General features: G+C 38.4%; 1 protein-coding gene across 2 annotated transcripts in view; it reads left to right on the top strand.

Annotated features, from left to right (window-relative positions):
* Window positions 1-10,613, top strand: part of Kpna4 (karyopherin subunit alpha 4) — a 60,642-nt gene extending 50,029 nt beyond the window's left edge. For both annotated transcript variants that reach the window (XM_031374074.1, XM_031374075.1), the window contains exons 14-17: window positions 1,188-1,259; window positions 2,794-2,956; window positions 5,322-5,416; window positions 8,646-10,613. In XM_031374074.1, the coding sequence (XP_031229934.1) occupies window positions 1,188-1,259; window positions 2,794-2,956; window positions 5,322-5,416; window positions 8,646-8,744 (429 nt within the window). In that variant the 3' untranslated portion in view covers window positions 8,745-10,613. The remainder of the gene's footprint in view (window positions 1-1,187; window positions 1,260-2,793; window positions 2,957-5,321; window positions 5,417-8,645) is intronic.
* The last annotated feature ends 15,070 nt before the right edge of the window (window positions 10,614-25,683 follow it).

Below are 25,683 nucleotides of genomic sequence, written 5' to 3'. Positions count from 1 at the left end.
TTGAATCTTCCTAGTCTTCTGTCCAGGTGTGTCATCAGAAATAGAGGCTTACCTTTAACCAGTGAGAGACAATCAAGGGCAAAAGCAGTAGCCTATATTGTTTGAGTAGTCTCTTGAACCCCTCTGACCAATAACTCAGATGAAGATTTCATGCAAGGTTACATAGTCTGTCAGCCCAAGTGGTATAACTTCAATTATGCTATATGTATATGTGTATATTTAGATTTATCTAAAATGATATATAATACATACTAGTGTTATTTTTATCTAAACTTTCTAAATATCTAATTTAGATTTATATAAAATAAATATTAAAAATATAAAATATATAATACAAATAAGTATATAGGTAGTAATATACTTTTATACTTATATAATATGTGCATATAAAGAATGTAAAGAATAGCTTCTACATCATGGTAACAACATCCCAGTACTTTAAAGTTAGACACAGTACAATATGGACTTTAAGGCTAGCCTGGACTAGCTATGGAGACTGTTTTTCCCCAAGTTGGCATAACTGGGTAAATAGGAAAATGTTCCTGCATAGTAATTCCCTTTCACCTCTCTAAGGATTCTACCCATTTGCACCATTATCTGCCTCAGATCCTCAATCTGACTGATCGTTTCCATTTTAATTTAGGTTTCTTTTATTTATAAATGTTTTTTCTTAATATAAAACATTCTTTCTAGGCGGCTTCTAGTCTTGAATATAATTGCTTAGGTTATTTCATTTTGTGGATTTTCTGTATTTTGTACCTATTGAGAATATTAACTGAGTCTAATTTTTGTCTATTACTGTGCTGTAGCCATGTGTAGAAAGATGTGAATTATTACCATGTTTTAAATTAGTTTGCTGGTAAAATCTTGAAGGTAAGATTACTAAATTCTTTGTTCTATTTTAAATGTTTTCAATTTTTACTTTTATGAAAATTGCATTTGACTTTTATTTACTCTGATATTGAACAGTAATATTAAGTCACACACACATACCCAGGAGAATTCACAGGAAGTAATTTTTATTTCTTCAGAATAGATTGGTTGTTGTTTAAGACTTATCAATAAATAAAAATTATACATATATATAACATACCTCCGGAGAAACTTAGAAATAAACAACTAAAAAATCATTTTAGAAAGTATCTTTTCAAATTTACCCTGTGGTCTTGTTTTATTTTGTTTTTAAGGGAGATTTTGGCACTCAGAAAGAAGCTGCTTGGGCCATAAGTAACTTAACAATTAGTGGGAGGAAAGACCAAGTAAGTTGAACTTTTAATTATTTCTCAAAACCAGCAAAAATCATAATATAGGTAATTATACCTTTATATTTAAGTAAATCATTATTTAAAATAATAGAATATTATATTTTGTAGATTGGTTTTGGTTTTAGGTTATATATGCTATTTGTTTGTGTGTGTATACACAAACACATGCTGAAGATTGAACCAAAGCCTGTACTCTACATCTCATCTATGCCTCCAAACTCTGTTGTGTGATTTTTTTTCTTTAATATATACATAAAACTATCTCCTTGGGCTGGAGAGATGGCTCAGCAGGTAAGAGCACTGACTGCTCTTCTGAAGGTCCTGAGTTCAAATCCCAGCAACCACATGGTGGCTTACAACCACCTGTAATGAGATCTGATGCCCTCTTCTGGTGTGTCTGAAGACAGTTACAGTGTACTTATATATAATGATAAGTAAATCTTTAAAAAAAATAACCAAACTATCTCCTTAATTTCCTTTACTCATATTTCCTAGGAGACATGTTTTTCTAGAAGTTACAGTGCTAGGCATTGAACCTAGAGCTTTATGTGTGCCGGGCATAGTACTGCCCGCTAACTCACTCCTAGACTCCATGCAAGAATTTTCTATAATCAGAGTAAGATCAAGTGAGGGTTTTTTTTTAATAGTTTCAAGAAATAACAGACTTTTAAAATTAATATAGCAGAAAGAAGCTACATTAGAGAGTCTTCTAACAAATGAATAACTACAAGTAAATTTACTAGCACCAAAACAAAGGAGAAAGTAAACTCAAGTCACAGAGCTGGGACTAGGATGCAGGGTGAGGAATGCGAGGAGCATAGGTTTAAGTGCAAGGAGATAACCAAAGGGTGGTGTAAATTATACACACATGGGGACCAACACTGGTAAAGATCGCAGATCTTGTCCATAGAACAGGTAAGAAGGTGAATAAGGAGCCAATTGGCAACTGATAATGCATTTTAAAAAAAAAAAAAAAAAAAAAAAAGCTCTATTTAAATACAAACATGGAGGCTGGGGAGAGAGTTCTGTGGGTAAGAACACTTCTACACAAGAATAAGGGCCTGATTTTAGACCCTCAGTGCCCATGAAATAGGCCAAATATACCTATCTATTACTCTAGCACTGGGCATGGGGGCAGGGGGCAGATGCTGGGACAGGACAGTATCTCTCCCAAGTTAATAAAGTGTAGAGTGACACGTTAGTGCTCCTGATGCCTTCCTCTGTTGCATTGCACAATAGCCTCTCCTCTTCCTTGAGAAGTTTAGAGCACTGCAGAACCAGCAGGTGGTGTTACCTGAGCACTCATAGTATTTAAAGAAGGTCTGTCATCCTCTTGGTTGATTTAATAATTTCTTAAGAGGGAAAAGATCTTAGGTGTAAAAAAATATATATATTATTTAATGTAGTCTAACATGGAAGAAATGAGTTCATGTTTTCATACTCAGAATTTAGAAGTTAACATATTTTAATAAAAAAAAATTGGCAGTTGACCTCTATTTTATCATTTTATGGTATCCTTATTTTTCAGGTGGCCTATCTTATCCAACAAAATGTTATTCCACCTTTTTGCAATTTGCTGACTGTAAAAGATGCACAAGTTGTGCAAGTAGTACTTGATGGACTAAGTAATATATTAAAAATGGCTGAAGATCAAGCAGAAACCATAGCCAATCTCATAGAAGAATGTGGTGGTAAGTTTATTATGAGATGTTATATGCATTATGTATTTTAATATTCTTTTTGTAACTACCTTTATTTTCTGATTAATATAGCTCCATATTTTTCTGTCTTAGATTATCAAATAAAAATAAAGTATACTATATTCTATGTGTACAGCCCTGTTTAGCCTTCTGTATATTTTTAAGTAACTGAATTGTTGCCATATAATAAAAGCACCATGCTAAAGTAGTAGGAAGATAGTGGTAAACAAAACAGCCCCTCAAGGCATGTAGTTTAGATTTAAAGAGAAATATGAACTGATTTGATGTGCTAATTACCCTAATAGAAATGTACAACAAAATGGGATACCTAATCCATCCTGGAAGAAGCAGGAAGTGACACCTGAGCTGGATTGTGAGAGATGAATAAGGATTAATAAAGTAAAAAGGGATGAAAGGTGTTCCAGGCAGAGATAACAACATGAGCAAAGTCTGAGGTGAGAATTAGCATTCAGCAAATTATAAATAATTCAATATTGCTGAATCACAGAATATGGGATGGCAGCTGCCCTGAGTTGAAGCTTGAAAAGCAGCCAGTGATGAGAAGTTGGGAAATCAAGAGCTTTATTGAATAGCACATACTTTACTCTATAAGACAATAGTTACTAAATCTGGCTTTGGTCCAGAGCCACCTAGAATGTGAACAACACAGTACTTTTTAACTCTTAAAGTTAACATCCAGGCCAAAAAAATGCGCCAGTTATGGTTGTGGAACAAAATGTAAATGTCCACCTGAATAAGCCTAAAATAAATGTCTGGCTGACATTAGAACATGAATGAAAGAGTAAGAGAACCTACAAGAACTTAAGTGAGAAGCCTAGGCCTGGAAAACTGTTGCAGTAAGAGATAGGTATTAGGAAACTGGCATTACAGCTCTGTAAGCACAGTAGAATGCTTATTAAAGTATGTTTGAAGCCCCAGTATCTCTCTCCCCATCCCTGAAAAAAAATGAAGAAAAAATAGAAACAGGAGATTATTTTATTAGTACTATCTTACTAATGCAATAAGAAGAATACTAAAATTACTAATGTGACAAATAGAACAAAAATTTTATAATAACCATCAAAGAGGACATATGGAATGGGTTGGAAAACTAATTAGTAAGAAAAAATTGATTAAAAAAGTATTTTAATGAGTAAACTAGTTGTATATATTAAAATAGAAAAGGTTTTGAGCATTACTTGCTTCACTGGTGGAAAGGAGTCTGTGTTTGTAAATTTCAGTGGGTTCTACCATAAAGAATGACAGGCCTTTGGTACATTTTATCTAAGAGGATATGTTCAGGTGGATGTCTGACCCATGGGGCCTTTGGAGACAGGAGACAGAAAGACCAGTTAGTGGAGTACACAGTGAGCAGGCTACAGTAAGTGAAGGCAGTGATGCTATAGACAGCAGGAAAACAATAGGATTCCAGAAGTGATTATGTGAGGTGTTCAAGATTAGATTGAGGGAAAGGGAAGCAAGCTTTTGTTGATTTTTGAGAAAAAAGTTTCAGATGAAAAGTGTAAATGAGGAAGGCAAGTAATAACTGATCAGATAGTTTTGAGTTTTTAAATCTGTGAACTGTTCTTATGGAATTATTCAGGCATTTGAATTTTATTTTTATTAAACTGAACAGTAGGAAAGATAACAGATTTTAAGTACTATTTAAAGTCCTATGTAGTAACTAAAGTGTTTAATAAAAGAAACAACGAAAGAGAGTAAGTAGAGACAAGCTCTTAAGATATCTTCCTCTATCCAAAGAATAAGCAAAGGAAGAAAACTTCATGAGGAAAAGTAACTTCTCTTCCTTTCAGTAGTCTTTAAATTATTACTCTATAAAGCATATTTGTAAGCTTAGTGTATATGTGCTTTGTAATGTACTGCTATGACCTGATAGACTTCTAAGGTTCAGTTCTCCTTCCCCTGAAGTACTATGGTTGGCTTGATTGTTCTCAGTGAGCATCACAGAATCATTGTATTTATTGCCAGGATCTTCAGTTTCTTTTTCATAGATATTAAAAGGCGGGGCAGATGCTAGAAAGAATATGTGCTTGTCTATTTTTAATAATGAAAATAATTTTACGCTTTTTGTGAACATTGGTCTGTAATTAATAGATGTCACATTATTAATTGGCACATTAACATGCTCTTGCTCCAGTTGTCAGTCTCCTTAAGGTAAATGTCCTCTATCTCTGTGCATGAAATCTCAGTTTAAGACTCATCAGTGGAATAGACCCCTAAAGACTATAACCCAGAAATTTTACAGTACAAAGATTGCATTATATGTGTTTCAAGGTTATTGTAACTCCTAGCAGCACATTAATTACCATTGTTTACTTCATAAAATTTCTTGCAGGACTGGAGAAAATTGAACAACTTCAGAATCATGAAAATGAGGACATCTACAAATTGGCCTATGAGATCATTGACCAGTTCTTCTCTTCAGATGATGTACTTAATATGTTTATAATTTTCTTAGTTTTATATGCTAAGCAAATCTGAATGAAGAAATATAGTAAACTAGGATGTATGTATAAAATTTTTTGCAATAGAATTCTAATAGGTATGTAACGATAATATTACTGTCTTTGAAAACAAATTTCAGTATTTTTAAATTCCAGTAGGACATTAACTCAAGAACAGAACAATAAGAAGTTTTGTTGTACTGGATAAGCTGATTTCTTTCCAGTTCTCATGCTTTTAAATTGGTAATAACGTGTCTATAAGCAAAGCAGAAAATAGCGATACCAAGCGTAATGGCATTCAGCTATAATTCGACTTTCTTCAGAGCTAGAAGAAAAACTAGGACATGAATTGAAGGCTGTTCTTGGCTGTGTAGTAATTTCAAGGCCAGCCTAGACTATGTGAGACTCTATCTCAAAAAAGAAATCAAAAGGCAAGCAAACAAAACCAGTAATACTCTTATAACCTAAATAAGCCCTTAATCCATGTGTTCAAATGTAATTTTTATTGGTGGTTAAAAGCAAATAAGATGAAGAAACAAAATGAGCACAGTAAATCATGAAAATGAAAGGTACTATACAATATGATGTGGAGTGTTACAAAGTTACATTTATTCATGGTGCCACCAAATTACAATTGTAAGTGAAGGACTGTTTATTTGGTAGGGTTTTGTTAGAAAATGTTTTGCTATATATGCCTGGCTGTCCTTTGAACTTTGAGCAGTCTTCCTACCTAGTCTTCCAAGTACTCATTCTGAGTATACCACTACACCCCATAGGAATTATGTTTCCAACTTTTCAGGATAAAAGTTTCAGGGCTGGAGAAATGGATTGGGGCAGGATGTTAAGAGATCTGGCTCCAGGTAGTGGTGATGCACGCCTTTAATTCCAGCACTTAGAGGCAGAGACAGGTTGGATTTCTGAGTTCGAGGCCAGCCTGGCCTACAGAGTGAGTTCCAGGACAGCCAGGGCTATACAGAGAAACTGTTCTCGAAACCCCCTAACCCCACACTACCTTACCCCACCCCCAAAAAAACAAGAAAAAGAAAGGTGGGCTGGAGAGATGGCTCAGTGGTTGAGAGCACTGACTGTTCTTCCAAAGGTCCTGAGTTCAAATCCCACAACCACATGGTGACTCACAACCATCCATAATGAGATCTGACACCCTCTTCTGGAGTGTCTAAAAGGAAAAAAAAAAGAGGTCTGGCTCCTCTTCCAGAGAACCCAGGTTTAATTCTCAACTTCCATTTAGTGGCTCACAACCATCTGTAGTTCTTAATTCCAGAGAATCCAAAGCTGCCTTCTTCCATAAGTACCAGCTACCCCTGTGGTTCACAGACATATATGCAGGCAAAATACCCATATAGATAACCAAAATTTTTAAGAAGAACTCCAGTTTCATAACACATTTCCATATTACCAAAAAAGAGTAAAGTATTAGAAAAAAAAATCATAGGCCATTTAGAAATGCCCTCACTAGGACTAACAAAGGGGTTCCTAGGGTAAGGGCTGATAATCTGAATTCAGTACCTAGAACCATCCTATGTGAATGGAAGGAGAGCACCCCAAATCTCCCAAGTTGTTGTCTGACCTCCACATGTGTACCATATGGCATACACCCCACACAATAAATACACACATACATATATACATGCATGCAAAGATAGAAAAGCAGGCTGGAAATTCCACTCAGCAGTTAGAGCAATTACTGCTCTTACAGAAGCAGAGCACCGAATCTTCCAAGTTGTCCTCTGACCTCCTCCACATGTGTACCATGTGGCATATTCTTCCACACGATGGATGATGGATGGTGATAGCAAATATTGAAAACCATCCTGGAGAGTTCACTCCACAATTAAGGGCACTTGTTCTTGTGGTAGACCCACTGGTTTCTAACACCCACATGATAAATCTAAACAAATAGAAAAAGAAATGTACACACTAAATCTTATTTAAATATGCAGTTAAATACATCATAAATAAAATCCAGACAAAGCATACTCTTAAGGAAAGACTTAATCCTGTCTCCTTTTGTTTGTTTGTTTTGTTTTTGTGTTTCAGTACTGGGTTTCTTTGTGTAACAGTTCTTGCTGCCCGGGAACTTGTGCTTGTAGACCAAGCTAGCCTCGAATTCACAGAGATCCACTTGCCTCTGCCTGCCAAGTGTAGGCAGGATTAAAGGCATGTGCCACCACCACCACCCAAGTATTCAGTTTGGAAGTCCTAAGTTGTAGTTAGGAATAACAAAGTTATACAGTTCTAAAAGTATAAATATAGAACATTTATTTCTGCTAATACATGTTTGTTTGTTTGAAGATTTGGGTTGTGCTTTTTGAGATAGGCTCTTTTATTGTGTGGCACTGGATGACCTGGAACTCACCACGTAGATGAAACTCAGCAGAAAGTGGAGGCAGTCTTTCTGCTTTCCCTTCCCAAGTGTGGAGGTCAATGCGTGTGCCACCATGCCTCCCAAGTATAGAGAGTATGCTTTCTTATACTTTCCTAAACATAAGAGGAATTACAGTGAGGGCCAGTAATGACCCTCTCCATTTAGAATCTGGGGCTGTTTCCAATTTTCTATTTCAATAAGGTTTCCATCATGTATATTCTTGTTTCTTCACTTCCTTAAGGAAAGGAGTTTACAAAGTGTCTTAGGGTGTCTATTCCTGCACAAACATCATGACCAAGAAGCAAGTTGGGGAGGAAAGGGTTTATCCAGCTTACACTTCCACATTGTTGTTGATCACCAAAGGAGGTCAGGACTGGAACTCAAGCAGGTCAGGAGGCAGGAGCTGGTGCAGAGGCCATAGAGGGATGTTCCTTGCTGGCTTGCTTCCCCTGGCTTGCTTGGCTTGCATTTTTATAGAGTCCAAGACTACCAGCCCAGGGTTGGCACCACCCTCAAGGGGCCCTCCCCACTTGATCACTAATTGAGAAAATGCCTTACAGCTGGATCTCATAGAGGCGGTTCCTCAATTGAAGCTCCTTTCTCTGTGATAACTCCAGGTTGTATCAAGTTGACACACAAAACCAGCCAGTACACAGTGTTTCAGCTTTCTAAAGGATGGTAGTACATTTGGGGCAGACTCTCATCATTTAGATGTGATCTGTCTTTTTAGAGGATAATGGAATTATTACTGTGATTCAGTTTTTATATACTTTAAAGCTAATCATCCTGTTTTTTTTGTTGTTGTTTTTTTTTTCCTCTTTTCCTTCAGATTGACGAAGATCCTAGCCTTGTTCCAGAGTCAGTTCAAGGTGGAACATTTGGTTTCAATTCATCGACCAATGTACCAACAGAGGGGTTTCAGTTTTAGGAAGATGTTGTGGAGGTTAGGTACAATGCAGCACCGAGAAACATATATATATATATACACATATATATAAAAAGGGTTGATCCATCAAGCTTGGCTCATGGGATCTGCTGCTGCATTAAATCGGGAGAGAAAATGTGAAGATTTCATTTGGAACCACAGAAAATGCCCAAATGAGGTCAAGGTGGCGAGTGGGTGCGAGTGAGAGTGAGTGGCAATGTAAGGAAAACTTGACATGAATGCTTATTTAGGTTGAGAGGAAAGGGCTACAGGTCACAGGTCTTCGGTGCCTGAGACGGAGCATTGACTTACTCTGTCAATTGGGAAGTGAAATGCCATCATCATCAAGCCTTGTAAGCATAAAAGCGATGCCCATTATAAGTCAAGGAAAATGAGCCCAGGCCTCGCTGTGAAGCAGTGTGTGAATGGACAGTGTTGAATGAATGTCTGGCTCCATGGTAGAGAGCCAGGTTCATCTTTCAAATCTAGGGCTCTTCACACATGAAGCAGACTCCTAGTCCTGGGGTGACTGTGTAACGAGAGTATGGTTGTGGTGCTGTATGTGGACGCATGCAAGCTTGATTTGCCTTCAGGGGGCTGATAACAAACCTAGTAGATCATCAAAGTGAGATCACAAGTGTTAATGTACACTGGACATGAAAACAAAGACCGGTTTAGCAGCAGACATTGGTTTACTCTGCAGCCTGTGTTTTCTATTCTCCCTCTACCTTATCCCCCACCCCATCCCAACCCACCCCTTTTTTTATTTAGTTTTATTTACTTTACCTAGTATGGCTTTTTTAGTTGCTTCTCAAGTCAGAAAACTTCAGGAAGGTTTCCCTGTGCATTTGCACCAGATGAGTGTTTGATGCTATGAAAAGCTTTCCATATCGTCAAAACTAATTTGTGTAGATTTTTGCATGAAAAAGAATCATAAATTTCCCTCACAATAGACTGTGTTGCAGTACACAAGTTGCCATAATAGTATAAAATGTGCTTTAAAAGCCATTCTTTTCATTTTCAGAGATAACATAAAGATCTTTGCATGAGGTAAATCTACAGCATAGTTCATTTTTAGATTCTGTTGAGTCCTGTAAAGAAGGAAAGTTTCAGTTGTGATAGAATACCGTGCTGTGTTTAAATGTTAACTTGTTTTCAAACTTTGTTTTCTATGAAAATGATATGGAAACTTCTAAAATGGAATTTGGTGCATATGTACTGCTGAATAAAGACCGATGAAGAGGTTTGAGTAGATGTACAAATCAAGTAATGGTTTGAACACCTTTAATAATATGCCTAATCTGTTTAATTGTTTTAGAATCTTTTTATCTTAGATGTAGGCAGCCATGAACAATCTATTTTGAGCCACTTTAGGGAGAAAAACTTTGTATTTTTAAAACTTGCATAAAAATTATGCAAGTGGTTTTTATAAATTGGAATAATACCTCAGTTTTGAGGTTATGCACACTAAATTAAATATGTCATAAATTAATTTGTACAAAAAGAACTCTTTATAAGGTGGCTCATTGTAGGAAATCCTGTGCCTTCCCCTTTGAGCACAAGTGTTGCATGAACAACAGTTTGCTATAAGAAACATACCAGGTTAGCCACCATTAGCATCTATATCTACTTTGTGTTTAAAAATCAACTGGTAATTCTGAAACACTGTAGAATGGATAAAAATTATTTTGTGATCATAACTCTTTGTTGAACTAGAGTATTTTTGCAGCATTCCTTGTCATCAAAAACATGGTTAAACTTTAAAACTAGAAGCAGCAGAAAACTAGCTTGTAAAATTTATTCAAGTAGAGTACAGGCTAGGCTGTCTTGGGGAAATAAACATTAAAACTTAAAGCAATGTTTTACATGGGGCGTGTGTGTGGTGTGTGGATTTCTTTTTCTATTTAATGTTTTTAAGAGTATACCTCAATGGCTCCTATTAGCTTCTTATCTGTCTTAAGCTTTTTTCCTAGAGCCAACATAAGACATGTCATAAGCTCTGTAATTTCATTCTGGGCATATTAGTATTTCAGTTCACAGAACTTGTTCAGTTGACACCATCTACAATTGTAATGTCTCCCTGTTGACACTAACCAAGGCTTTGGCCTTCCTTCACTTTCTCGGGTCAAGAGGATTAAGAGACAGTTTGAGTTATATTTTAAATATTGACATAGCGAACATGTGGCTCCAAATGATAGTGTGTATACAAGGCCTTTTTTTCCCCCCAGAAAGCTTAAATTCTGATTTTTTACTAAACAATAATCAGTGCACTTGTAATAGGCCAGCTATATAAAATAGTTATCTATATATATAAAGAATCCTGGTAGGTAGGTGAGCATGTAATTCTAGCTCTTGGTATGCTGAGGCAGGAGAATTACCAAGTTCAAATCCAGCCTAGGCTTTATTGTCATAAGACCCTGCTTCAGAAATTAATGTATAGGAGCAATATTCCTGTCTCTAAGGGCTACCTGAAGGTCTTAATTATTTATCTAAATAAGGTCTAACTATGATCTCTATAGGACATTGATTTTTTTTTCTAGAATTCTAAGGTGTGCTTTTGTATATCTGAAATTTGTCCCACATAAACAACTTTTTAAAGATTCTTCAGTGATTTAGGAAATTGATTTAATTTGAACAGAAATCATTATTATATCTGATAAGAGGGAAATAGAGTAGTGATTCTAATAAGCTAAATGTTATTTCATGATCTTAAACTGCCATTTTTGACACCAAGCCCCTCTCAAGTACTAAAAAATGAGAATATTATATTAAGAAGTATGAGTAGTATATGTTTATTTTGTAATTTGAAAGGCATCAGCAATTGTGTGGAATGGTGAACCTTGTATTTCCATATTGCACTGGGCCAAACCTATAGCATTTCTGTAATCGAAGCTATCTATACACCATTAAGATCCACCAGGAGAGTTTAGTTAGGGTTACCTTGACTGCACCTTATAGGGTTGAAGGTACTTCTTGCTTTTTTTCTTTAAGGTCTGAAATGACTGGGTTTGTTGTAATACCAGTATAACTTTTGGAACACTCTTCCAATTCTTTGTTGTTTCAGATTCAACAAAAGTTAGAAATAAGTTTTTGTCTTTTTTTGTTTTTCGAGACAGGGTTTCTCTGTATAGCCCTGACTGTCCTGGAACTCACTCTGTAGACCAGGCTGGCCTCGAACTCAGAAATCCGCCTGCCTCTGCCTCCCAAGTGCTGGGATTAAAGGCGTGAGCCACCACTGCCTGGCAAGTTTTTGTCTTTTGAGACTATAACTAATTACCTCAAGCTTGTTGCCCTAGAATACGACATATGCTTGTTTTACAGTTTCTGTGGGTCAGAAATCTAGTTAAAGTTTGGTTAGATTCTCTTCTGAGGGCTCTTGCTCTGTGCGCTCATGTGACACAATCCATTTCCTTGTAGCAATAGAGCTCCTGGCTGCTTGCTTCTTTAAGACTAGCAGGAGACTCTCTGATCTCAGGGGAAGCTTGTGCCCTCTTTTGAAGGGCTGGCTTGGTAAGGTCAGGTCACTCATCCCCCAGGGTAATTTCTGTTTTGATTAAAACCCAAACTTTTATTACACTTGCAAAATCCCTACACATTTGATGCATTCTGGTCCATGACAAGAGATATTTATTGTCAACTAGATTAACAGGACCTGCCCTGTAGCAGGAAGGTATTGTACAAGGTTTGTATACCAGGTCATGTTGGGGGCTGTTGTACACTCTACATATCATTAAACTACAAAGTATCACAATTGGGACAGTTTAAATGATTACCCCCTCACAGTATAAGCTAATTTTTTTTAAGATTACCTGTGAGAGCCCATCAAGAATTCTGGTTCAGCTTACCTCCAAAGTGCATATACTGTGGATGTATACAGTTTCCATGTAGTGTTGGAATTTCTAGGAATTCCTAAATTACACAATGAAGTAATTGATTCTAACTCTCTTAAAGAGTTATGAAAAGAGGATTTGTCCAGAGTTTTGTTAAGGATCAGGTTAAGGCCTGTGTGTTTACTTGTTAGACAGTGTTTTGAGTTACTATTTAATTTTGTAAACCAATGCAAAATAAACAGTCAAACCTTTTTAATGTTTAAACTTTATTTTTAAAATATCGCCAACTGTGTTAGAGGCCTAGATATTTGAGTGTCCTTACACTTTTTTTAATGTGGTTAATTATTGGCAAGATTTATTATATCTCACCCAATAATTTAATATAAAGAAATCTAGATGACTCTTCAATATTATCCAAATACCTTACTAGCAAATCTGTGCTTAAAATATAGCCTTCAAATGCTCTAATTGTAAACTTGTTAAATAACCACAAAACACCTTATTAAAACTTGTTCTTTTTAGGGCTGGGGATACAGTTCAGTTGTATGACTCTTGTCTAGCATGTGAGAAGCCTAGCACTGCAAATATATGTATGAGAGAAGGGGTGTGTGTATGTGTACATATATATGAATATTCATATATATGGTTTATTTAGAATACATAGATAAATGTTGCTGCATAGTTTAGGTGTCCAAATTAGATCATAGTGCACATTGATGGCCATAGTACAACCTTTTTTATAAAGGTTGCACTCACTACGTTGCTGAGACAGGCCTCTGTCTCCTTTCTCTGCTCATACCATCTTCATGCCTCAGCCTCCGCATGCCACTGCATTTTCCTATGTAGTGCACATTAACTCTTAATAAAGGATGCTGAAAAACCTAGCACTGTGATCAGAAGTAGTTGTCTACTGGACTTGTTTTATTATTAAATGCTGCATTAGTTATATATGAGAAAAATAGAATTAACATGCTCCCACCCCAGAGATTAACCTAGCAGTTCCACTAACTTGAATAGTCCTAAAACTAGTCCTAAAAAAATCTTTAAATAATAAATAATTTGCTCTGGATATCTGTGTCAAGCTCTTCTTTTTCTGACTTTAATAGCTTTTGCTTTGTGAGACCAGCTGAGTATACAGGAAAGTGCCTCCCACCAGGGCCACAGCAGTCCTGTGGTTCCTGATCTTGCCCTGTTTCTTGCCTTTTCTCCACAAATTTCATCTCCTCTGTAACTCAAACTATATTACCTTCTCCAAGTTACTTAGTTTTTCCTATCAGTTCTAGTTGTAATCTTTGTAAAGATATTTGTGAGCCTCATAAAATGGCTCAGAGGGTAAAGGTGCTTCACACCAAGCCTGATGCAAGTTCGATCCCTGGAATCCACATGGTGGAAGGAGAGAACTGACTCTTTGTTTGGGGGTGGAGTGGGGTGGGGTTGTTGTTTGGTTAGTTGGGTTTTTTTGTTGTTTTTGTTTGTTTGGTTTTTTGTTTTTTTGTTGTTGTTTTTGGTTTTTTGAGACAGGGTTTCTCTGTATAGCCCTAGCTGCCCTGGTATTCACTTTGTAGACTAGGCTGGCCTCGAACTCAGAAATCCGCCTGCCTTTGCCTCCCAAGTGCTGGGATTGAAGGCATGCGCCACCACCGCCTGGTGAAAACTGACTCTTGAAAGTTGCCCTCTGACCTCCATGAGTTTGTCCCCATCCCTTACACATATACACACACACTAAAGTATTAAGAAATGACCTTTTCTATTTTATTTTTCTGTATCTCTTAAAGCTTTATCCTATTTTCCCTAACTCTATTTAACTTCTGCTCTGGATAGCTCTATTGGACTGGTTTTGACTTTCTTGTAGTAATTGAATATCCCATACATGGTAAATTTTAAAGAGGTTCGAATTGGGTCTAGGGTCAAGGGCTGCATCTAGTGATAGCTGTCCTATGGTGTTCAAGTACATCATTTGACAAGAGGTGGAGTGCTAGTGTGTATATATGTATTCTTTTACCTGATTTCCTAACCCACAAACCATGCATTATGGGGCTCTAGTGACCATGGAAACTCTAGTGACCTTGTGTAGCCTTATGTTCTTGATGTTCCACCTGTAAATACCATTGGTAGATTAAGTTGTCACCCTCAATACCTCAAAATGGGTAAAAGTTTGGGACACATACAAACAGCAGTAGCAAATGAACTCTGACTATAGTTGCTAATTTTACCCAATGTTTCCTCCAATCTGCTTTTTACTCTAATTTGAAACAACTATTAGGAATAGCTACTAGTCTACATATTTTTATGGTAAATTCAATCTCTGGTTATTTGCCTTGCAGATAATCCCCTCAGCGTGCCTCTCCATTCTTTAAGTCCTTCCTCATTAGTATATACCTGCCTTCTTACAGTGTGTGTGTGTGTGTGTGTGTGTGTGTGTGTGTGTGTGTGTGTGTGTGTGTGTGTGTGTGTGTGTGTGTGTGTGTGTGTGTGTTGAGCATGCAGAACACCACTGAGCTACATCCCCAGCCTGCCTTTTTATTGTTTAAGCATATAGTAATACTAACTCCCCAACTTAACTAAAGAGTGTCTTTTTCCAAAGAAATGTGGAAATTTTCCATAATTTGACTCATAATTGATAGGATATTCTAGATAACCTTTCCTAAAGTATTAAGGGTTTTATCTTTGTTCAACCCTGCATGAGACATAGCTATCAGGTATTCTGGATAGCTTCTACCTCTAGCCATTTCCCCTTTGATTTGCCAGTGTACTGCCTTTGTAAACAGGTGAAGTAAGTCTTCAACAAATCTAGTACGTCCCAGTATTGCAGGGTAACTCCTGCAGTTCTGCCACATCTGTATTTTCCTAGCTGGCCTACTACTCTTTAACACAGTGGTACCACTGGACATGTTAAACATTCAACCTGAGGCATTTTATATGTAATAGAGCTGGTGCAGGAAAAAGGGTTCATTCTCCTTTGAACCAGTGGACGATTGTCATCTAAATAGTAGTTTTGTTCTGGTCCAAATCCACTGTGGCTAGAGGTGCTAAGATTACTGCAAACTTTGTTTTATTCCTGTAGTCCTTGTGACCCCTCTCCCCATCCCCCGGGGAGCAGGGAGTAAGGGAGAATTTAGCTCATTTGTATCCTGATTTTTCTCAGCTCCACTCTTGTCCCTTGAATATTTTAAGCCTATGACCTTCAGGAAGTCAGGAATATACTAAGGCTATCTCCCATCCTTGCCATCCCCATTAACTCTCATTTTGCGATATGTGTTTTATGTTGATGGTGATTTTTCAGTCTGTAGTGTCTGTTCACTCATTGCTTTCACACCTGCGTTTCTTGTCTCTCTCCTGCTAGATTGTAAGCTCCTTAAGGGCAAGGTCAGCATATCAGCAACGCTCTGTAAACATGAACGTGCCTGAATTCTGTGGGCACTCAATAAAAGTGTGTGATAATGATGCAACTTCTCACATGACTACCTAAAAGTCTTTTCAACTTGAATTTTTAAAATTTCCCTCACTACCTCAAATCTAGGGACTTTCTGTAGGAAAGAGAGAAACATCACTCCTTCATAGATGAAAGCTTGTTCCTTTTCTCCATGTCCAATCTGGATGTCTGGCATCCACAGGATATGGAAATAAGTCCTTGTGTACCAGTTTATATCCAACATACTGTGAAGCAGAACCTTGTGTCTTCTAAGATTAATGGCCTAGCTCTTTTGAAGTGTTGTGTATTGAAATAATTTTCCATTGTAGTGGATTTTGCCCAAAGAGCCCAAATCATAAAGGTGAGTGATGATGTTGTGTGAAATCGGTTGATGGTGCTGATTGACCACATCACCAAATAATTACAAGTTTGCCTGGACAACAGTGATCAATATGGCCCTGACCTCTGCCTCTATAGCCACTTAGATATACTAGCTCTTTTTTTGGGTGGGGGTGGGGGTTCCAACTTTTTTTTTGATATGGTCTTGCGTTATGACCCAGAATGGTCTCAAATCCAGAATCCTCCTTTACCTCCCAAGTGCTAGGATCACAGATGTGCTCTGTCATACTCAACCTTTACCCAACACTTCTTGTACAAGATCTTTATAAAAGCTCTCATACTCCAGCACAGGTAAGCATTGTTGTACTTCAGTGATTAGAGCATTGCTTAATATGCAAAAGGCCCTAGTTCAGTGCCCACAAATAAGTCTTATAGAATTTTTCTTTTTTTGAGTATGCACACCTTTAGTCCAGCAGACTAAATCCAGGTAGAAGCAGGCAGATCTCTAATTTGAAGGTCAGTCTGATCTATCTGCTGAGTTCCTGGACACCCAGAGCTACAAAATGAGATCCTTTCTCAAGGCAAAGGCAAGGAATTGGAGTCTATATATTGCTGATAATAGCAAGAATCATGTAGCTGATGGTTAGGGATATAAAACATTCCTTGATTGGGGGGGGGGTCTTCACTATTTATTTGCTTCTTTAGGGGCACAAAGCAAACCTGGATGGAGCTTTCCACCACCTAACAAGTGCTCTATCACTTAACCACATCCTCAGCCCTTCACATACTCTTTAAATGAGTGAATATATGCAGAGGAAAGGATAGGCCCTTAGCCCAGATGTGGAGAGAGGAAGTCTCCAAGGAAAGTAAGGACTAAACACAGCAAGAATATTGAGAAAGACCCAGGCTGAGCAACAAAAGATTTTTGGAGGTGTGGTTTGGGAATCTTAAGGAATATCATCAATTTGGTCCTTTAAGTAAATTTGTCAGTTTGGTTGTGAGATAAGATTGAAGACAAGAACACTGGAGAAGCTTTTAGAGCAATTGGTCATTAAGGGTGTGCTTGAGTATAGCATTGTCAAGTTGAAATAAGTGGGGTAACCTACAACACTTCGGGGGGCCGGTCAGCAAGTTTTATCTCACAGCTCTAGGTCCAGTCCTATTTTGGGGTGCCATGTCAACATTTTTCTTTATAAGCTGGTTCAGTTTTGAGCCTTGTCCTGGCTCCAAAGTGCCACAACACAACTGTTTACAGGACACTCGGGAGCTCCAGCTGATTTTTTATCACTGGAACCCAGTGGCCCTTGGGAACCATCTCTGCTTTCTTAACTTCAGAGCAGTTCAAACAAGCCATTTCTTCTGGGTGTCATATAGAAATTATGAAAATGTTTAGACTTTGTCCAAGGGCTAACTTCATATTCCAGATTAAGTTAGAGAAAACTTTAAATGTTATAGAAAATCAGTGAAATCTCAGTGTATAAACTCAACTAGAAAACAAGTTTAAAGTGACCCACACTTTCCACAGACAACTTCATGGGGGAAAAAATGTAAGCAAAAATTATTTCGTGTGTTGTAGAAGATGTTCAACATCTTTAATCACAAGAAGTATGTCCATGAATGGTTAGATACTCTGTCATTAAAGTGGCTTGCTGCTGCTAAGGATACCTGATGAAATACTACATTCAACTTGTTTCAAAGTATTGCAGATTCTTGGGAAGTTACATGTGCACTTTACCTTGCAATCAAACAATCCCACTCCTAGATAGATGCTCAAGTGGAGTGAAGACTTTAGCCACATAAAAAGTCTACTTGGCCGGGCGGTGGTGACGCACACCTTTAATCCCAGCGCTTGGGAGGCAGAAGCAGGCAGATTTCTGAGTTCAAGGCCAGCCTGGTCTACAGAGTGAGTTCCAGGACAGCCAGGAATACACAGAGAAACCCAATCTCGAAAAAAACAGAAAAAAAGAAAAAAAAAAAGTCTGTACTTGAATACTTGGAGCTTTGCTATTCACAATTGATCTAAACTGGAATCAGTTCGTTCAAGTGGACTAGCACTCTCCTGTAAGAAGAAGGACACAAGATATGACATGAGTGCATTTTAAGGAAAGTTTTGCTGATGGTAGGAAGTCAGGCCCAAAAGTATCACACTGTGCTACTCTGATGATGATCTGGAACAGGCAAAGCTGGAAAACACTGAGCAGTGGCCATGCAGCAGGGAGGCCCATAGGAACCTTGAACTACATCTAAAAAGTAGGCGCTAAAAGTGAGAAGCTAATTGTATTATTTTGTTTTTTGAGACAAGGCTTCACTCGATAGCATGGGCTGGCATCACTCTTAGCAATCCAACCCCATATATGCTGCATTTACAACATGATTTATACTTCTATTTTAAAATGCTCCTGTTGGGAACTGGAGCTTAAGGGTAGGTCACTTGCCCTAGACTTGATATTGGACAGGGAAGCAGGGGAGTGAACAGAACTGAGGTTTAAATTAAAAGTTACACAGGTTTTCGAAAGACATTTAATGTTTAAAAAGAAACAGGTATTGTGGTGAATAGATTCATTATATTAGATCTGTATGATTTTATTTGGTTTTAATGATTTTTAGACAGAGTTCCTCTCTGTTGGCTTGGGACTCACTATGTAGACCAAGTTGGTCTCTAACTTAAAAGCAGCCCTCCTTCCTCTACCTCCCTACTGCTGGGATTATAGGCATGTGTCACTACATAGCAGAAAACAGTTTTAAATTTTAGATCATGCACGTGTTTTGTATATTTTTTTCTTCCATAGTTATTTTGCTACCACAAGATGGCAGTATTAAAGGATTTCAATAGAAGCACATGTTTTACAGACTTGTCTCATGACATGTTATTTTATTTTGCCTGTATTTTCTAAGTGCTCAATTGAGGATTAAAAATATGTGAAATATATTTTCGTACAATATAGCGTTTTGGGGAAGCCACATAAATATCTCCTTATTTACTCATCTGTTTTGTTGCATTTACTTTCATCAAAGAACTACTGCCCATGTAAGGAACAGGAAACGGTATGAAAGGCTGTAATGAAATGGCTCAGCCTTCCTCTCCCTCCCACTTTAATTGCCTGCAAGGCAACTCCCAAAGCTTGAAATGATTTACCAGCACCATCCTATAGATTAGTGGTTGCCAAGGTTTATTATTGTTGTTGTTGATTTGTTTCCCTGGCTAGTCTGAACTCACTACCTAGGCAGGCCTCAAACTCAAGAGTTATACCTAGCCTCTGCCTCCTGTGCTGAGATTAAAGTTGTGTGCCACTTCGCCTGGTAGCTTTATTTTTCTATAGGTATTTTCTTTTGTGGTTCTTGGTGGTGGTAGTTCGGTTTGCATTTGGGTTAGGTTAGGTTAGGTTAGGTTTGGTTTGGTTTGGTTGGTTTGGTTTGGTTTTTTTCCTGACTGTCCTGAAATTTAGTCTCTAGACCCAACTGGCCTCAAACTCAAGATCCACCTACCTCTGCCTCCCAAGTACTGGGATTAGGCATGCACCACCATAACCGTTTTTTTTTTTTTTAAACCTTTTAAGCTTCTGAGTTTTACCAGCTTTAGATATGCTTTAACTGTAACATGAAAGACAAAAGACTTAAAATTTGAGCTCATTAAAAATACTTTCCATGCTGGAGAGATGGCTCAGCAGTTAAGAGGACTAACTGCTCTTTCACAGGTTAAATTCAATTCCCAGCAACCAGTCCACAGCATCTATAATGGGATCTGGTGCCCTCTTCTGGTATGTCTTAAGACAGCGACAGTGGACTCATATACATAAATAAGTTTTTAAAAATACTTTCCACTCTCTTTCTTAGAATGTTTTCCAAGGTATTTTAAAGATTTTTTATTGGTTCCCCTTTTTTCCTTTTTCTTTCATAGGTTGTAGGGAGTTGAGGATCAAACCCAGGGTCTTGGACATACTAGGCCAACATTGAGCAATGAACTCTATCCTCAGTCCTGTACTCTATATGTAACCCTTTCTGTCTACTGTTTCCGTTTTCTTTGTTATCTCTGAATTCTCAGGTCTGTAAACACTATATCATTTCCTCATCATGCTTCCCCTTTTCTATCTTGCCTGAGACTTCACAGGAGTCACTATACCTAGTGTAGATTCATCCTGTTTGGCTGCCATGCGTTTTTATAGATTTTGGCAATATTCTGGGGCCTTTTTTCTTTGATAGTGTTTTCTCCCTTTTCTCTCTTTGGAACATAACGGTTGTAAATTTTCCTTCTGTGCAGTGTTAGAGATCAAACCCAGGTTACTCATGCATGCTGGGCAGACACTACTCTGTCCTCGGGCTGTGGTGGCACATGCCTTTAATCCCAGCACTTGGACATCTGGTTTCTAATAAGTCAGAAATATACAATGGGAAAAAAATCTTCAAAAAATTATGCTGGTCTAAATAAATGTCTACACAAAATAATAGATGCAAATAGATGCAAATAGGTCAATATTGATCACCCTGCACAAAACTCAAGTCCAAGTGGATCCAAGACCTCAACATAAAACCAGATACACTTAACCTGATATAAAGTAAAAGATAGGGCTGGAGAGATGGCTCCGCGGTTAAGAGCACTGTCTGCTCTTCCATAGGTCCTGAGTTCAATTCCCAGCATCTACCTGTAATCACAACCTACCCATCACAACCATCTGTAATAGGACCTGATGCTCTCTTCTGGTGTGTCTGAACACAGCTACAGTGTACGCACATACATAAAATAAATCTTTAAAAAAATAAAAAATAGTAGAGGGTAGCCTACCATGGCACAAGAGACAACTTCCTGAACAGAACACTGATAGTATAGGCACTAAGATCAACAATCATGAAACCCATGAAACTGAAAAGCAAGGCAAAGGACACTGTCAATAAGATAAAATGATGGCCTACAGAATGGGAAAAGGTTTTCACCAACTTCATATCCAATAGAGAATAATATCTAACATATCTAAAATATATAAACCAAGAAATTAAACATTGCCGGGCGGTGGTGGCGCACGCCTTTAATCCCAGCACTTGGGAGGCAGAGGCAGGCAGATTTCTGAGTTCGAGGCCAGCCTGGTCTACAAAGTGAGCTCCAGGATAGCCAGGACTATACAGAGAAACCGTGTCTCGAAAAACCAAAAAGAAAAAAAGAAAAAAAAAAGAAAAGAAAAGAAATTAGACATCAATAAATAATTGATTTAATAAATCAAAATAAGTGTTCAACATTTTTACTCATTGGGAAGTACAAATCAAAACTAGATTTCATTTTATACCTGTCAGAATAGCTAATATCAGTAGCACAAATGACAGCTCATGCTATCAAGGATATGGACCAAGGGGAACATGTTTTTCTATTGCTGGTGAAAATGCAAACTTCTATAGCCACAATGGAAATCAATATGGTAGTTCTTCAAATAATTGGAATCTTAAGACCCAGCATATAGTCAAAAGATGTTCCATCCTACCACAAAGACAATTGGATCAATTATGTTCATAGAAGCTCTATTTATAATAGCCAAAAACTGAAAACAACCTACATGCCCTTCAACCAAAGAATGGATAAAGAACATTTATGAGCTGGAGGAGAAGACATCATAATGGATGTAGATGATAAGGATGGTCCAGACCCCATGAGGTTATATAACCAAGCAGGTTTTTACAAAATAGATTAATTGAGTTAGAATATTGTCTTTATTATCTGGTTCTAAAATCATTGAACTGGCATCTTGTAAATTGTAACTTTATTATTATATAAATCTGGATATTAAAGAACATATGTTACATTTACACAATGGAGTATTACTTAGCAGTTTAAAAAAATGACATTATGAAATTTGTAGGCAAATGGATGGAACTAGAAAAAAAAATCACCCTGAGGTAACCCAGACACAGAAGGACAAACATGGTATGTACTCACCTATAAGTGGACATTAGCTGTTAAGTAAATGATAATCATGCTACAGTCCACAGACCCAGAAAGGCTACGTAAATAGGAGGGTTCTAAGGGGGACACATGGATCTCCCTGGGAAGAGAAATAGAATAGACTTTGTGGGTGGATTGGAGGTACATGGGATGAGAATAGGAGGGAATCGGTAAGCAGGGTGGAAGGAAAGAGTCCTGGGAGAGACAACAGGAATTGGAACATTTGAAAGCCTAGTGCAGCAGAAACTGTCTATCTAGGACTCCTAGAAATGGAGGATGCAGAGCCTGAACTGGCCATCCTCTGTAACCAGGCAAGGTATCCAGTGGTGGGACATCAACTCAGCTACAAAACTTGTCCTGCCTGCAAGATGTGCTGGTGCAAAGGTGGCACAGAACTTGTGGGAGTGGACAACCAATGATGGGTTTAATTTGAAGCCCATCATGATAGGGAGCCCATTCCTGACACTGCCTGGATGACCAGGAACTGGAGGCTTGATGGCCAAGAGACATAGTTTCCACTGCACTAGGCTTTCAAATGTCCCAATTCCTGTTGTCTCTCCCAGGACTCTTTCCTTCCACCCTGATTCACTGATTCCCTCCTATTCTCATCCCACGCACCTCCAATCCACCCACAAAGTCTATTTCTCTTCTATAAGGTAGAACCAAACGTGACTTGCTAAGGCTGGAGGGGGTGGGGGTGGTAATCAGTGAAGTCATGTCCTGATAAAGTTGTGCTATACTTCATAAATCAGCACCTAGTCCAGTCATCATCAGAGAGGCTGCCTATAACAGCTGATGGGAGTGGATGCAGAGACCCTTAGCCAAATATTAGATTGAGAGAGAGCCCAGGTTGGAGGTCTCTATTGGGCCCCTCTCCTCCAGGATTGGGGAACCCCACAGGTGAGAGGAGGAATTGTAGGAGTCAGAGGGGCTCAAGATACTAGGAGAGCATAGCCTGTGGGAACCCTAAGCAGGGCTCATGGAGGCTCACAGAGACTGAAGGAGCAATCTCGGAGCCTGTGTGGGTCTGTGCTAGAGGGTCTCTGCACTTATGTTATGGTTGCTGGCTTGGTTAGGAGCACTCCTAACAGTGGGAGTGGGTATATCTCTGACTCTTTTGGCTGCTCTTAGGATCCTTTTCCTCCTACTGGGTTCCCTCATCCAGCTCTAATGTGAGGTTTTGTGCCTGGTCTTATTGTATCTTGTGCTATGTGTGGTTGATGTCCATGGGAGGTTTGTTTTTTTCTGAGAGAGACAAGAAATGGGGGAGACTTTCAGGGGGGAGAGGGGAGGTGGGAGACGATTGGAGGAGTGGAGGGAGTGGAAGGTGTGGTTTAGATGTACTGTATAAGTGAAGAATAAATAAAACTTTAAAAATAAACTAAGCCAGGCTTGATGGTGCAGACCTTGAGTCCTAGCATTCTGGAAACAGGGGAAAGCAGATCTGAGTTTGAGACCAGCCTGGTCTACAAATGAGTTCCAAGACAGGTAGGACTACACAGAGAAACCCTGTCTCAAAATATAAAATAAAATACATTATAGATTTTGAAGTATAATCAGTCAATTTTCTGCAACTTTCTTTGGAATGCACCCAGGCACTCTACAGTGTTCTCTACTGTCAAAGCTTCTGCTCTGACACACAAGATGGCTGCATCTATACCAAGTGAAGCTTCACCAGATCATCCTCTCCAGATGTTATCTCCTCTATTTTATGACACCATGGATTTATCTCCTACCAGCTTTATCATTTACCTTCAATGACTCTTGTATACTTCATGAATTCTGAGCCACTGCTCATTACCCTCTGAATACCACTGCATGACAATGTGCTGGCAAGAAACTCAAGCATGTACAGCAGAAACAGGCAGGAATAGAGTCTTATGGTCCTGCTAGTCCAATGTTCAGCCTGTATCCAAAAACATAGATTTTTAAAAATTAATTTATTATTGGAGGTTCATGTGCCACAGCACAGGTGTGGAAACCAAAAGACAACTTCATGGTGTTACTTCTCTCCTTACATCTTTCCAAGGATTCTGGAGATGGAACTAAGGCTCCATGGTTTGTGTCACAAGAACCTTTACTCACTGAGCTATCTTTCCAAACTATCAGTAAAAATTTTTCATTCAAAAATGTACCTTTTAGGCATAATGATAATGTACACTTAATAGACTGCAGTTGAGTGTAAGCATTCAATTTGTTATGCACTAGGAAACTAACAACTTTCTATGACTTACTTTACTGTAATATCTGCTTCATTTCTGTGGTCTGGGACCCAACCATAGTGTTTTAAAGATACACCTGTGTTGCAGGAAATATTAAAATGAACAGCAAGTTCCCACGCTTCACCCAGTGATTATGCCCTGGTGGTCTTGCTGACCAGTTCTTATCTTGTGGAGACTCTCTGACTCAGAGCTCCAAAATCTCCCCACCCAGCTCGCTAGGTTCCCACTGGTGAGTCGAGTCATTAGCACACCAGCCCTGGTGTTTTAAATCACCCGTAGCCTTTGTGGTGCACATCAGGAAAACCCACGATTTGCTGCTGTACCTTTCTCTCTTGAAGCCAGACAAGCTGCCTAGTGAAGGAAAGCACAACAAAAACTTAGTTCAGAAACAGCAGTAACTCAGTCAATCACTGGGCACAACAACTAAAATCCGAATCCTGTAAGCTTTATAAATCTGGCAAATCCTGATGGATTCACTCCCCACTGAAACCAGAAGACACTAGTACCTACATTTTGTCCTCATGCTATCCCCATCCAGAAGGGTCTTCTCTCCTCCTTCTCCTCCTCCTCCTCCAACCAGGAAATCCCTCCTACTTGTCCAGTGATTGGCTCCTTTATTCATTAGGGGATGGTTTACAAGAAGTCACCTTAGTATGTGACTCACTCCTTGTCCACAACCCCTCCAAAGAGAGTGGAATTAACATCAAAATGCAAACAGCACCCGGCCCATCCACAACAAGCCTGCACCCTGTTTGATTTAGGCAGCAAAGGTGTTTATTGAAAGGAAAACCAGATCCCACAGAATCACCAGAAACCATGCAAACTCAGTCTGGAAATACTGAGAAGGCTGTAGCATTTGCCACCCTGTGGAACCTGCTCTTAGAACTTGCAGAAAGTTCACATGTTGTTCCTTCATTTTCTGTCTACTTACCAGTTATCTTCCCTCACACCTTCTGATCAGGCATACCCAAAACAGTCAGATTGAGAACGGAAGCACAAATTTAAGTCAATGTTACTGTTAAATTTGGTTTTTATTGAACCAGTATACTGGGGTTGTCCTGCATTCTGAGCAAAGGCGACACCCAGGAACAAAAGCACACATTTTTTTATACCTTTCAGTACATAGGTTTACAGCATGAGTTGGTTATCTCTCATTGGTAGAGCCCATTGTCTTTTGTTCTCATTGACCTCTGTGCCCCAGGTGAGGGGGAGA

Source organism: Mastomys coucha, unplaced genomic scaffold, assembly GCF_008632895.1.
Source record: "Mastomys coucha isolate ucsf_1 unplaced genomic scaffold, UCSF_Mcou_1 pScaffold16, whole genome shotgun sequence".
NCBI lineage: Eukaryota > Metazoa > Chordata > Mammalia > Rodentia > Muridae > Mastomys > Mastomys coucha.
The sequence above is the reverse complement of the archived record's forward strand: the minus strand, read 5'-3'. Positions and strand labels throughout refer to the sequence as shown.